Here is a 14,814-nt window from a genome sequence, read left to right on the forward strand (position 1 = left end):
ATATATACATATATACATGTGTTTACATATTAAATGAATAAACATATATATATATATATATATATGTATGTATGTGTATATATATATATATATATATATATATATTATATATATATATATATATATATATATGAATGAACAAAGACGTGTATAGCGACCCACTTGAGACCGCCCCTAGGTGCTTTGATAACCGAAGAGATGATGTTGTGGATTTCCACTTCGGCATCCGAAACTCAGAGTTTTATCTTGGCTATTGAATAATTGTCACATATTACATTTACAGATATATATATATATATTATATATATATATATATATAATATATATATATATATATACGTGTGTTTATATATTAAATGAATAAACACACACATATATCTTAATATATACGTGTTTATATAATAAATGAATAAACATATATATATTTATATATATATCTATATCTATCTATCCCCCTCTCTCTCTCTCTCTCTCTATATATATATATGTGTGTGTGTGTGTGTGTTTACATATTAAATGAATAAACACACACATATATATATACATATATCTTTATATATATGAATGAACCAAGACGTGTACACCGACCCACTTGAGTCCGCCCCTCGCTGTTTTGATACAAACTTCCTGTTTTAAAGTAATCTTGAATTAAAAACCTTCCGTCCAAATGTCCCGTTAATTTATTTTGCAATCACTCGATTAAATAACGACAATGTTACTTTGCTAAATTATAAATTATTTTAAAAATTAATTAAAACTGAAACCAAAAAAAGGATGAAGGAAAAAGATGACAACTAAATTCTCCACGTTACGACGATCAATTGTGAAGGGCCAGAACAAATAATAAATAATATATAAAGTAAACAAAGGAATAGGATTTGTTTTCAGGTAAGTTGTAAAGCAAATCGAAATGAATGGTTAAACCGTTTCATAACAGCAACAAATGCTAATCGGAAAGGCACGAGACACTTGTCAACTACGAGTAGTGTAGTAGACACGATGTAGTAGAAGAGATCGTGTAAGGAAACCAGTGACGACGAAGCGGAGTAAAAGTGCTATCGATTACCCTTCTCCGATCGAACGATTCTGAACCAAGCAACGATTGATATTTAATTTCTCTTGGAATAAAGACAAAATAACAAACTATATATTTACCTCTATATCACTCCATATTGAATCTTCGCTGTCGGAAGAACCGTCAGTGTGCACAAGCTGTAACCTTTTGTGAAGAATGTGTAACGGCTTCACCAAGACCTCCTCCAGCCGATCCTGACCGCTGGCCATGGCTACTATGAAGTTGATATAACAACCGATGCGTTAGGCCACATGTAAAGTGAAGCCGAGTGGAACGAACAGGCAGCGTGCGTCAGTCGGATAGCAGCAGTGCCACAGACACCGAACACAAAGTGACTGTGTATTGACAAGGAATGGTAATAAGTTGCTGGTTAAAACAGAGCAACACCATTTCACCAGAGAAGCGGGTGTTTCTCTAACGACTTACAAACCCCCTTTACACACACGTGACGTTACGAAGGATTTTCCGGTGAAGTGTCTGTGCAGACAATCAAAATGATAAAGTGCTCGTATGAAAGAAAACCTTCTAGCCACGCCTACGTAGGTCCCCCTCGCCTTTTTGGCGAAAATAAATAAAAACCAGGAATAAATTAAATATTTCTGATTAACATACTATTATATTCTTCTTTTTTTTTTTTTCCAAGTTTCATTCATGTAATTCATTCATAATAATGTTTCTTCACAACAGAATATGTGTTTGATGTAAACTAGATACCACTCACTTCAAAGAAAATTATATTAAACTAATACAACTAAATAGATATATAAATGAATATTTTAAATCTGAAATATCATTTTCAATTTTTTAAAAAATAAGTGTATTTTTTCCCAGAAGCATTTTTTGAAATGTTGAAGTATCTTAAAAAATAACATAAATTATCATAATTAATATTGTAGTTGTCCTTAGAGAGGTGTGTTTTCACACAGGTTGTCTCTTGGGAGGAGTTGCAATCTTGAGCAAGCATTGACCATGATTAAGTGCCTGGCATCTGCAAAGTTTAAGGTGGTTGCAATAATTCTCTATCAGACAGATAGTGTGACTTGTGGTATATCAACCTTTCAATTCTAGGGAGGGTTAGTGGTGAGAAGCAGTGGTGGTTGATGTTGGAGCTATTTAACAGGTTATTTTAGACAACTTTCAGTCTGGAGGCTAAGAAGAACTTTAAGAAATTCACTGTGACATAGGCGGGGGCAGTCATACTCAGTTCTGGATAAACTCTATAAATATGGTGACGTACATTTGCCATTTAAATATGGCTAACCCCTAAGGGTGGATGCTACTGTAGTTTGTAGCCCCAGGAGGACACCTCCTCCAGCTGGAGGAGGTGTCTTCCTGGGGCAACAAACTACAGTAGCATCCACCCTTAGGGATTAGCCATATTTAAATGGCAAATGTACGTCACGATGTGTTGTAGCTACTGTTTATAACTCGCTCTGAGATTTATTGTTGCTCTATAAATATGGTACTCTACAAATGTGGTATTGTCCTTTAAACCTGTCCAAGATATAAGTGCACAATAACAAAACCTTTCTGAACACATACCCTTGTTAGTCAAAGCATTGCTTATTTGTAGAATTATGTTGAGTAGTGATTAGGATAGATGTGGCTTCCAGCTGAGACTATCATAAGGATCAACCCACCACCTTTCTTTGGGAAAGCAAACGACTGTTTTCCACTGTGGTGAAATTTGGCTGACGCAGTTGAAGCTGGGACAAAATTGAAAGGACTCTCCTTTTTGGTTAACACTTCTCGAATTCTTTAAGATTCACTTGAAGAGGTGGGGTGCTGCCTTTCCTTAAATATGATGAACATTTGGTGAGAGTGGTAAGAATGGCTTAGGTGAATGAGCCTACTCGCAAGTCATAACCCATAGAGCTAGAAAACACAGCTGGGAGGAGGTACTTGCACACTTGGCACTCAGCATAATCCTGGATATGTGGAATTCCTTGATTGACCCTAGATGTTCTTTCCCATGTCTGTTCAGACATTTCATTTCATTCCTTTAGAACACTACTGTTTTCCATGCTTGTTTTAGTTTTTTCATTGGAAACAAATGAGCAGAGACAATGCAGGGTTAAGAAGACCCTTTAGTCTGGTTGAGAACATGAGAACCTGTCTAGGATTAGTAACACACAAAAAAAAAAAAAAATACACTCAGTACCTTCTGAAAAGTTGTTAGGAAAGACAACCATACTGAAAATGGAATATATTAAGATGTGATCCTCTGACCTGTCTAGGAGGGCAGTAAGTCTGGATGAGAACTGACTTAGAACTATGATGATCCATCCACCTATACCAGCATAGAAAGCAGGTGTAAATAACAATAATGATGATGATGATGATGATTCTGCATAAAACCCAATATTTTTCAGATTTGTTCTTTTCTCCTTTTTCTTTTTTTTTTTTGGTCCTTGTTCTTCAACTTTATAGCAACTCTGGCAGAATCGTTACAGCATTGGAAATTCCCCCAAGGTCCACTTTGTCTCTCAACTTTTCAGAGTCATTAAAATAAAGCACCAGTCAAATACGGGGGTCAATGGTATTCATTAGATCCCTCAAAATTACTGGCTTGTGCTTAATTAAAAACCTTTGTAAATACCTTTAATCAGTGACAGGAATATTTAGGACTCAAATCCGGATGCCAATAGTCAATGCAAAAAGAAAAGAATCAAAAGCAATTCACTCAAATATTACCACATCAGAAAACCATCTCACCATTGAAGACTTCATGTGAACCAGATTGAACATTTCCATCTTTGGTACACTTTTTCTGACCAAGACCACTACTATATATTCGGCACACTTTAGCTGCTACAGACAGACAGTAAACAGGACACAACATGTAGCAGTCAGCAAGCAGTAGCAGAACCAGCAGCAGGCCAGAGCACTTTCACTACACAAAAACAATGGACAGAAGCAGCAGTAACTCACAATCACCAGCTAACATCAAGAAATGCATGACCATGACTACTATCATATCTAATCCAAGAACAATAAGCTTCAAATTATCTCTGTGTTTGTCACAGATGGTATACAACATTTTTGTTTATGATAAAAATAAGTTTTTATTAAAAATCCCCAAAAGATTTCAGTGTTCTTTTTTTGTAACAAATCTTTCAAAGGTCACTAAAATTAGTTCCAGCCTTGTATGGCCTTGCGCTGAAGTTAGAAATTTGATGGACCTCATTACAAAGGTAAACAGACAAGACGAAGAGCGCGATGCAACTGCAATAGATATTTTATTGGTTGAACAATATGTTGAGTTCAAAATGGAAAGTGATAAAAATTTAAAATGATAGAAATTCAAATCTAAAATAAGAACAAGAGTAACCAGCATCCACACGTTGATGGAATGACATCATCAGTCTTCAAGTTTCAATTTTACAACTGGCGAAATGTAAATGAAAGAAAAAGGAAAGAAGAAAGAAAAGGAAAAAGAAGAAGAATATTTAATCAAACAGTCTTGAGTAAATTTGATGAAATTCTCCTGTCATTTTATTCATTCCTCCAGGGCATCATGTTAATAACCCACAAACATATTTCTCCTCATGCATTTTGAGTATTGAAAGTGTATCAGATTCAAAATATTTTCTGAGCATATGTACTTTCAAGTCCTTTTCAAAATTGCAGCCGTTTGATGCAAAATGTTCAGCAAATTCTGTCAAACTACTGTTATTGTGCTCATTAAATCTTTTGTTTAATTGTTCTGTTGTACAACCAACATAAATCAAGTTGTGTTTCGTGCATTCTGTCGCGTACACCAAATGGGAATCTCTACATGTTCCACCTTCTGTATAAATCATAACATTTCTATTATGATTCCTGATGGAATTCACTTGACTCATCTTCTTGCTTACCTCTCCTGCAATTGTTTTACAAGTTACAGCATGCAGATACTCCAATGTTTGTTTTCTTGGAGTCAAAAGCAGCGGTTAATAGTTCTCTTATATTTTTATTCTGCCTAAAGACTACAATGGGCGGCAGAGGAAATATTTGTTTGAAATGAGGACATTTTTCCACAACATGCTGGTAACTTTCATGCAACACTTTTGGAATGCCAGTGAAATTTCAGTTCCAGTTAATCACTAAAGGAATTCTGTCACATATTGTACTGTGTTTGCTAAAATCATGCATGAAGGTTTGGCTCTCTTTGCTAATCTCAGCTATGTCATGTGCTGTCTCTTTTAATTGGGATTCACTGTAAATGCATTTGACATAACGGTGTCCAAAAGCATTTGCATGTTTCTAGTAATCCCCTATATCAGTACAAATCTGTTTTACCCTCAAAAATTGGGATTTCGGATTTGACTGAATTATATGATGTGGATGATTGTAGTGGCAGTGGAGGTAAATGTGGGATGGTGTGGGCTTGCAAAATAACTGTCATTATTCTGCCTCCAAAAAACTTAACTTTTGTGTTCAAAAATTCAACACTAGTTTTTGAAAAACTAGACATAAATTTTATGTTGCATTCTAAGCTATAGTTTTTAGAATAATTTAATTAGCTTCTTGCATTTCTGTGACTGTTATCATTATTACTATTATTATTATTATTATTATTATTATTATTATTATTATTATTATTATTATTATTATTATCATTATTATTATTATTATTGTTATTATTATTATTATTATTATTAAGGCTAGAAGAATAGTTAGCATGCTGAACAAATTGCTTAGCAGCATTTTGACTGTACTTTTCATCCTTTTGGGGGTTGATAAATTAAGTAACAGTTGAGCACTGGGAGGGGTTAAGCTGATTACATCAGCCCCGCAGTGCTCAACTGGTTCTTAATTTATCAACCCCCAAAAGGATGAAGGGCAAGGTCAAACTTGGTGGAATTTGAACTCAAAATGTAAAGATGGACAAAATGTCGCTAAGCATTTTGCCTGGTACAGTAATGATTATAACGTGATTATTAGTTACATACATAATGCAAATTGCGAAATTAAGGCAATAAGCCTTGACTGCCTGGCAAGTCTCGGATGGTTTCATAATAAGTGATCATTATGTAATATGCATAGTGTAGCTAATAATCATCTTTTGTTAATGAAAATGCGTAAAGTGGTGTAACTAAATAACTTATAGATAATCTTTTGTTTATTTTTTGCTGTTGTTTTCTATCTGTTCTTTGGGCAATATTCAAACCTGGATTTCATAACAATGGATACAATTACAATACATCAGCAGAAATACACATTGAGTTCTAAAAACTGGTTATTTCTCAGATAATTTAAGTCTTATATTGCACTGAATGTGTGTATGTGTGCATATATATATATATAATATATATATATATATATATAAATAAATATGAAGGCACATGGCTCAGTGATTAGAGGGTCGGGCTCGCAATTGTGAGGTTGTAAATTCGAATCCCAGACCAGCTGCGTGTTAATGTTCTTGAGCAAGACACTTAATTTCACGTTGCTCCAGTTCACTAAGCTGTAGAAATGAGTTGCGACATCACAGGTGCCAAGCCATGTCGGCATTTGCCTTTCCCATGGATAACATCGGTGGTGTTTGAGAAGGGAAGCTGGTATGCATGGGCGACTACTGGTCTTCCAGAAACAACCTTGCCCAGACTTATGCCTGGGAGAGTAGCTTTCTAGGTGCAATCCAATGGTCAGTCATGACTGAAGGGGGTCTCAGCATATATATATATATATATATATATATACTACATATGTAGAAAATTGGTGAGTGTTTGTTTGTGGAATTGTTTATCTAACTCCTCCTACATCGTCTTATTGATTTTGATGAAACTTGACATGTGAATAAAACTCATGTCTGGAAACCTTGTGACATAGATTGTTGAAAAAAAATCAATAATACGGCCCCTGGCAGGAACCTTTATATCTACCTCATATAACTAATTTTTTTTTAAACACCCAAGGGATATAACCCATAGCACCTATACAATATTTTTTTTAAAAACTCAAGTGAAATAACCCATTTCATTATTTATGTTCGATTACTTTAATATATTGATTTTTTTGTGTGTCCAATTTCTAATTTTTGCAGACAATATCACCTTTATACTTTATTTGACACGTGAGTAGAACTTATGTCCGGAAACTTTGTGACATACTTAGATTATTGAAACAATTGATAATAGGGCCCTTCCATTGGATCCGTCTATCTACTATATACACATACACATACACACACACACACACACACAAATGCATGCACACACTGTACTCAAAACACACACACACACACACAACATATACATACACACACATACACACACATACTTCAAACTGCCAGTCAAACACCTTTCTGCGGACCATTCCTCTACACACATGTGAAGAGACACACAACAACACAAAGGACCACCACTCCTGTTACCATGCACCTGAATTCTTCCCACAACATTAAGAGACACAAAGTTCACTCACACACACACAGACTTGCACGCATGCACATACCCATGCGTTTTCTTCCTCCATCTTCCTTTTCTATTGGACTTTCCTCTGTTTCTGAAGAAGAGCGTCTGCTCAAAACTTTATTTCTTCCCTGAGCATCTGCTAATACTTTACATATACCCCGTCCTCACGTTGTTGTTTTTTGTGCTTTTTCTTTGGTTTTTTTTTGGGGATTTATTATATATACATTACCATATGAGTGAGATCGTGGCCAGAGCAACAAGCTGGCCTCCGTACCGATGGCACATTAAAAACACCATTCGAGCGTGATTGTTACCTGCATCACCTTACTAGCACTTGTGTCGCTGGACTGGCTCCTGTGCAGGAGGCACATAAAAAGCACCATTTGAGCGTGGCCGTTGCCAGTACCGCCTGACTGACCCTTGTGCCGGTGGCACATAAAAGCACCCACTACACTCTCAGAGTGGTTGGCGTTAGGAAGGGCATCCACCTGTAGAAACCCTGCCAGATCAGACTGGGGTTTGGTGCAGCCATCTGGCTCGCCAGTCCTCAGTCAAATCGTCCAACCCATGCCAGCATGGAAAACAGACATTAAATGATGAGGATGATGATATATACATACATATATATATATAATATATATATATATATATATATATATATATAAGTAGACAAATGAATTATCTTATTACGGATAATTCGAAAGATAACCGATACCTGGGTAGCAATTAGGGACTTTGCAGACTTCGAAACATATGTCGAAAATAAAATAAAAGAATTTTGTTAAATCTTCGTTCAGCTCCATTCTTTCCTATACTTTATATATATATATATATATATATATATTATATATATATATATATATATATATATATATATGTATATACATACATACATATATATATATATATATTATATATATATATATATATATGTATATATACATATATAAGCCATGAACTCAAGAGAAAGAACATGCAATTTAGCAGACTAAACATAGTGTCTTCAAAAAAGTGTACTTGGATTCACCTCTTTGAAGTACACTGGCTGTGTGATAAGAAATTTGCTTCCCAACCACATGGTTCCAGGTTCAGCCTCACTGTCTGGCACATTCACCAAGTGTCTTCCACAATAGCCTCAGACTGATCAAAGCCTTCTGAGTGGATTTAGTAGATGGAAACTGAAAGAAGCTCATTTTATATGAGTGTGTGTGTATGTGTGTCTATGTTTGTCCCTCACCACAGCTTGACAACCTGTGTTGATGTATTTATGTCCCTGTAACTCAGCAATTCAGCAAAATTGACCGATAGAATAAATACCAGGCTTAAAAAAAAAAGTACTGTGGTTGATATGTTGAGGTAAAGTTCTTCAAGGTGGTGCCCCAGCATGGCCACGGTCTAATGAATGATACATGTAGAAGATCAAAGATGAAAGAGACACATATATATCAAAGTGCAGGTATAGGTGCATAGTTTGGAAAATTGCTTTGCATCCATGTGGTTTTGGGTTCAGCACCACTTTATAAGCCCTTGCAAAAGTGTGTTCTTGTATAGCCCTGGGCCAACCAAAGCCTTGTGAGTGGACTTGGCAGATGGAACCTAAAAAACACTTTTGTGTGTGTGTGTGAGAGAGAGAGAGAGAGAGAGAGAGCGAGAGAGAGGTCACTTTCAGTGCTACTGGTAACATGTAACCTTGTTTAACACATTGTTCTTTTGGGGCAAATGCAGGTGAATTTAGAGCAAAACACTTCATCGCACGTTGCTCTGCAATCACTTTGACACCTGACATATGCTACGCTGCACACCTGTTCAGGTAACTTGATTTAATAGAGTAAGTGAGCTAATATACAGCAAAAACATTGATCACGATAAAGAAATCATTTGTACAGGTCGTTCAGCAAGAAATTGCAAAACTGTCTTTCTCAGATGAGAGACTACTATCACATGCATGTAGGTATGTGTGTATGTATGTATATATGTAGGTATGTATGGATGGATGTATGCATATATGATCTATGTATATATGTATGTATGTATGGATGGATGGATGTACGTATGGATGGATGGATGAATGAATGTATGTGTGTGTGTGTGCATGAGTGAATGTATATGTGCATAGTTGAGTGTGTGTATTTGTGTTCATGTCTCCTTGTATGTACGTATGTATATATATATATATATATATATATATATATATATAAAAAGTACCAAAATAGATGGAAAAAAAAAGATTTTATAAATACGACACGTTTTGACCCGTTCTGGGTCTCTTCATGTACATAACTGAATAAAATAAATAAAAAGTCTCACTAGAGATTCAGTTTTATGTATTGCTAAATGTCTGTCAACTATAGATAATAACAGGTAATCGAAACTGTGTTGGTGCTTTTCTTATCATCCACTTATACATTTTGTATAACTTCACCATCATATATATATATATAATATCATATATATAATCCAATCTGATTACCTCATTTTTTCTAATATATAATACCTGTACATCATCTCCAAACCTTCCAATATATATATATATATGTGTGTGTGCATTTATATATATATATTTCTGAGTGCTTTTAAGTATATAAGTAGATGTGGTACTGTTAGTGTATAATAAACTAGATATGTGTATGTGAACTGCTTCATTATATCATAGGATGGAACAAGCTATATGCCTTCACGATTATCTCCCTTACACTGCCAACTCTTAACAACTAACAGCCTTTTTCTGGTTGAATAAAACATGCCACCACTGATGAAGGGACAACATACATTGTGTTTTATATACAAGATTTACAATGAAGGTTACTACATGTTGATCACCAACTACCCTGTATATATATTTTGACATAACTTATGGTTTCAATGGTATTGAGTACTTATTCATTCAGATTAATGCCACTATACACACACACACCATATGTATATATATATATATTTATATATATATATATATATATATATTATATATATATATATATATATAAAAAGTACCAAAATAGATGGAAAAAAAAAGATTTTATAAATACGACACGTTTTGACCCGTTCTGGGTCTCTTCATGTACATAACTGAATAAAATAAATAAAAAGTCTCACTAGAGATTCAGTTTTATGTATTGCTAAATGTCTGTCAACTATAGATAATAACAGGTAATCGAAACTGTGTTGGTGCTTTTCTTATCATCCACTTATACATTTTGTATAACTTCACCATCATATATATATATAATATCATATATATAATCCAATCTGATTACCTCATTTTTTCTAATATATAATACCTGTACATCATCTCCAAACCTTCCAATATATATATATATATGTGTGTGTGCATTTATATATATATATTTCTGAGTGCTTTTAAGTATATAAGTAGATGTGGTACTGTTAGTGTATAATAAACTAGATATGTGTATGTGAACTGCTTCATTATATCATAGGATGGAACAAGCTATATGCCTTCACGATTATCTCCCTTACACTGCCAACTCTTAACAACTAACAGCCTTTTTCTGGTTGAATAAAACATGCCACCACTGATGAAGGGACAACATACATTGTGTTTTATATACAAGATTTACAATGAAGGTTACTACATGTTGATCACCAACTACCCTGTATATATATTTTGACATAACTTATGGTTTCAATGGTATTGAGTACTTATTCATTCAGATTAATGCCACTATACACACACACACCATATGTATATATATATATATATATATATATTTATATATATATATATATATATATATATATATATATATATATATATAAATCAAATCAAATCAAATCAAAACAAATCAAAATAGATGAACATCAATGGAATTTGTATCTTTGTGGTACCAGTGCCGGTGGCACACAAGAGAACCATCCGAACGTGGCCGTAGCCAGTACTGCATCGACTGGCCTCCGTGCTCTGGGCACGTAACAAACACCATCCGAGCGTGGCTGTTCGCCAGCCTCAACTGACACCTGTGTCGGTGGCACATAAAAACACCATCCAAAGACCCGGCAAGACTAGTCAGGCCATAACCCGTGGCCCCTACCTGGGACGTAGTCAGTCCACCTGTCCATACCTTCCTTCTTGTGACATTTGTGAAGACCTGTTGAGGCAAGTGAAAATCAAATCAAATCAAAACAAATCAAAATAGATGAACATCAATGGAATTTGTATTTTTGTGGTACCAGTGCCGGTGGCACACAAGAAAACCATCTGAACGTGGCCGGAGCCAGTACCGCATCGACTGGCCTCCGTGCTGTGGGCACGTAACAAACACCATCCGATCGTGGCCGTTCGCCAGCCTCATCTGGCACCTGCGTCGGTGGCACATAAAAACACCATCCGAGCGTGGCCGTCTGCCAGCCTCGTCTGGCACCTGTGTCGGTGGCACATAAAATCACCCACTACACTCTCGGAGTGGTTGGCGTTAGGAAGGGCATCCAGCTGTAGAAACACTGCCAGATCTGACTGGCCTGGTGCAGCCTTCGGGCTACCCAGACCCCAGTTGAACCGTCCAACCCATGCTAGCATGGAAAGCGGACGTTAAATGATGGTGATATATATATATATATATATATATAGTGATGTCTATTCTCACATTAATATAGCTGTTCCATAGGATTCGGCGTTACTACCATTTTTAACCCCAGGAGGATTCTTCTCCAGTTGGTTATCGAGGCAGTCTGCACCTGATATATATTGCAAGCAAGGAAGCTAGTTACAAGCTACCAGTAGTTTCATGCACTAGAGATGTAGACTAGGCAAGTTTTAATAACACACCTTGTGTCTCCAAGCAATCTCAAGCTCTGAGCACATGGCCTATACGACTTAAGAGCTGGAAGATAGCTTGAAGACACAAGGTGTGTTACTAAAACTTGCCTAGTTTACATCTCCAATGTATGAAACTATTAGTAGCTCATAACTATATAGCTACTTAGCTTGCTTTATATATATATATGTATGTATATGCGTGTGTGTATATATGTATATATATATATATATATATATATATATATATATATATATATATATATGTATATATATGTATGTATATATATGTGTGTGTGTGTATATTTGTGTGTGTGTGGTGTGTAGATATATATATAATATATATGTATGTTCTGTTGTGTCTGGGGAGAGTCATTTTCTTTTAGTGCCTTATTATTTAACACACTCACGGTAAAATTTCCGCTTATTTCTTATTTTTATTTTCTAAAATTTTCGTTGCATCTTGCAACCTTTTCAATAGTCTTGACTACCGGTGAGTATGTTAAATAATAAGGCACTAAAAGAAAATGACTCTCCCCAGACACAACAGAATATGCTTCAACACACGAACTCATATAAAGAATCTTGCAAACCAAATCCAAAAACGAAATATATGTATATATATATATATATATAATTAATAGTTTTAAGAAAATAGAGAATACTTATAGAATATTTACTTTTTAATCATTTTGCAGTCATATAACGTTCTGTTTTGCCTAAGCGACATTTCAGCCATTTGAAGTGTGTTATGATGTAATAATAAACAATAGCTCCTTACATTTCAGTTGGAAATAATTTTCCATTCCAGAGAAATAAAAAAATAGCAGTTAAAGTACTCAGAAGAGGCCTTTGTTTTGTTTATTACATCATTATGCACTTTAAAGCGCAAGTATGGTTACTAGCAAATGGCTGAAACATCAAATAGGCAAAAAGAAGAAGAACTTAATACGACTGAACAATGATCAAAAAGTGAATATTCTATGTGTATTCTTTGTTTTTGTTAAACTATTAAATATTTCTCTAATACCGAAAGGAATGAAGTCTCTATAGGGACAACAGGAATTCCAGAAGTGAAAAGTACTATGAATGGTCAAAATAACCAATCAGAGACACTAGTATATAAATACATGAATGATAACCAGAAGAACCAATCAATAATAGCGCAAAACTGGTGCCAGTTTGGATAACATATGGCCACAAAAAAAAAAAGAAAAAATCTGCTTTTGCAGAAAATCTTTTGCTAACAGGCTTATATGTATATCTATACATTATATATATACTAATACACATATATATATAGATACATATATATACATATATCTATATACATACATATATGTAAATATATCTATATACATACATATATGTACATATATCTATATACATACATATATGTACATATATCTATATACATACATACATACATATATATATATATATATAAATACACACATATATATAATATACATACACACACATATATATATATACACATACACATATATATACATAGATATATATATATATATATATGTGACAAATATGTGACAAATATGTATATACATACATATATATACATACACATATATATATACATATATATATATACATGTATATACATATATATATATACATACACATATATATACATAGATATATATATATATATATATGTGACAAATATGTCCCAATGTGCAGGGCCAGCACACACAAGAACAAAAACAGGATCCCTAGAGAAAGGAGGATTCTTATGAGACGACGGACAAGGATTGCAAACCGCCTGAGCAAGCACACCAAAAGTGGTGAGAAGTCTCGGCTCGAAAGAATGCTAATGGAAACTGAGAAAAGTCTACATCAGTCCCATGAAAAGGAGAGAGCAGATAAAGAAGCTTGGGTAATAGAAAATATAAAATCAAACCCTAAAGCTTTCTTTAAGTTTGCCAAAGAGACAGCCACAGTGCACCAGAGAATAGGACCTCTCTTCCAAAAAGATCGCTCTCTCACAGGAAATCCCACGAGGATAAGTGAAATACTGAATGAACAGTTCCAAAGTGTGTTCACTACACCTCTAGGACACAAGCAAGTAAACAACCCAGAAGAATTCTTTGCCACTTTACCAGCGACCAAAGAGACAAAAATTGAGTACATCAACATCGAAGAAGATGATATCACACTAGCCATGATGAGATTGACACAAACTCAGCTGCTGGACCTGATGGATTCCCAGCGATCCTTCTCAAATCGTGCAAACGAGCCCTTGCAAAACCGCTACAGCTTCTTTTTCAAGAGCTTTCTTGCAAGTGGTAAGCTCCCAGTCAAACTGAAAGAGGGGGTAATATGCCCTATCCATAAGGGAGGTAGCAGAGCAGATGCTAAAAATTATAGGCCTATCTCTCTGACCTCACACATCAGCAAAGTCATGGAACGAATAGTCCGTAAGAAACTAATCATGTTCCTTGAAGAAAATGACTTACTGTCTGACACCCAGCATGGATTTCGACCAGGTAGAGGCTGCCTAACACAGCTCCTGCAACACTATGACTGGGTGTTGAAACAGCTACTAAATG

The 14,814-nt window shown here is 35.0% G+C and overlaps 1 protein-coding gene across 6 annotated transcripts in view; it reads right to left on the reverse strand.

Annotated features, from left to right (window-relative positions):
• Positions 1 to 14,814, reverse strand: part of LOC115210780 (multiple C2 and transmembrane domain-containing protein 1) — a 357,832-nt gene that overhangs the window by 127,729 nt on the left and 215,289 nt on the right. The window contains exon 1 of one of the 6 annotated variants that reach the window (XM_029779506.2): positions 1,156 to 1,577. The exons of the other annotated variants lie outside the window; for them this stretch is intronic. Within the exon in view, the coding sequence (XP_029635366.1) occupies positions 1,156 to 1,284 (129 nt within the window). The 5' untranslated portion in view covers positions 1,285 to 1,577. Of the gene's footprint in view, positions 1 to 1,155; positions 1,578 to 14,814 lie in introns of those variants that run through there. 6 annotated transcript variants of the gene reach the window in all.

This window comes from Octopus sinensis, linkage group LG4 (genome assembly GCF_006345805.1).
Source record: "Octopus sinensis linkage group LG4, ASM634580v1, whole genome shotgun sequence".
Classification (NCBI taxonomy): Eukaryota; Metazoa; Mollusca; class Cephalopoda; order Octopoda; family Octopodidae; genus Octopus; species Octopus sinensis.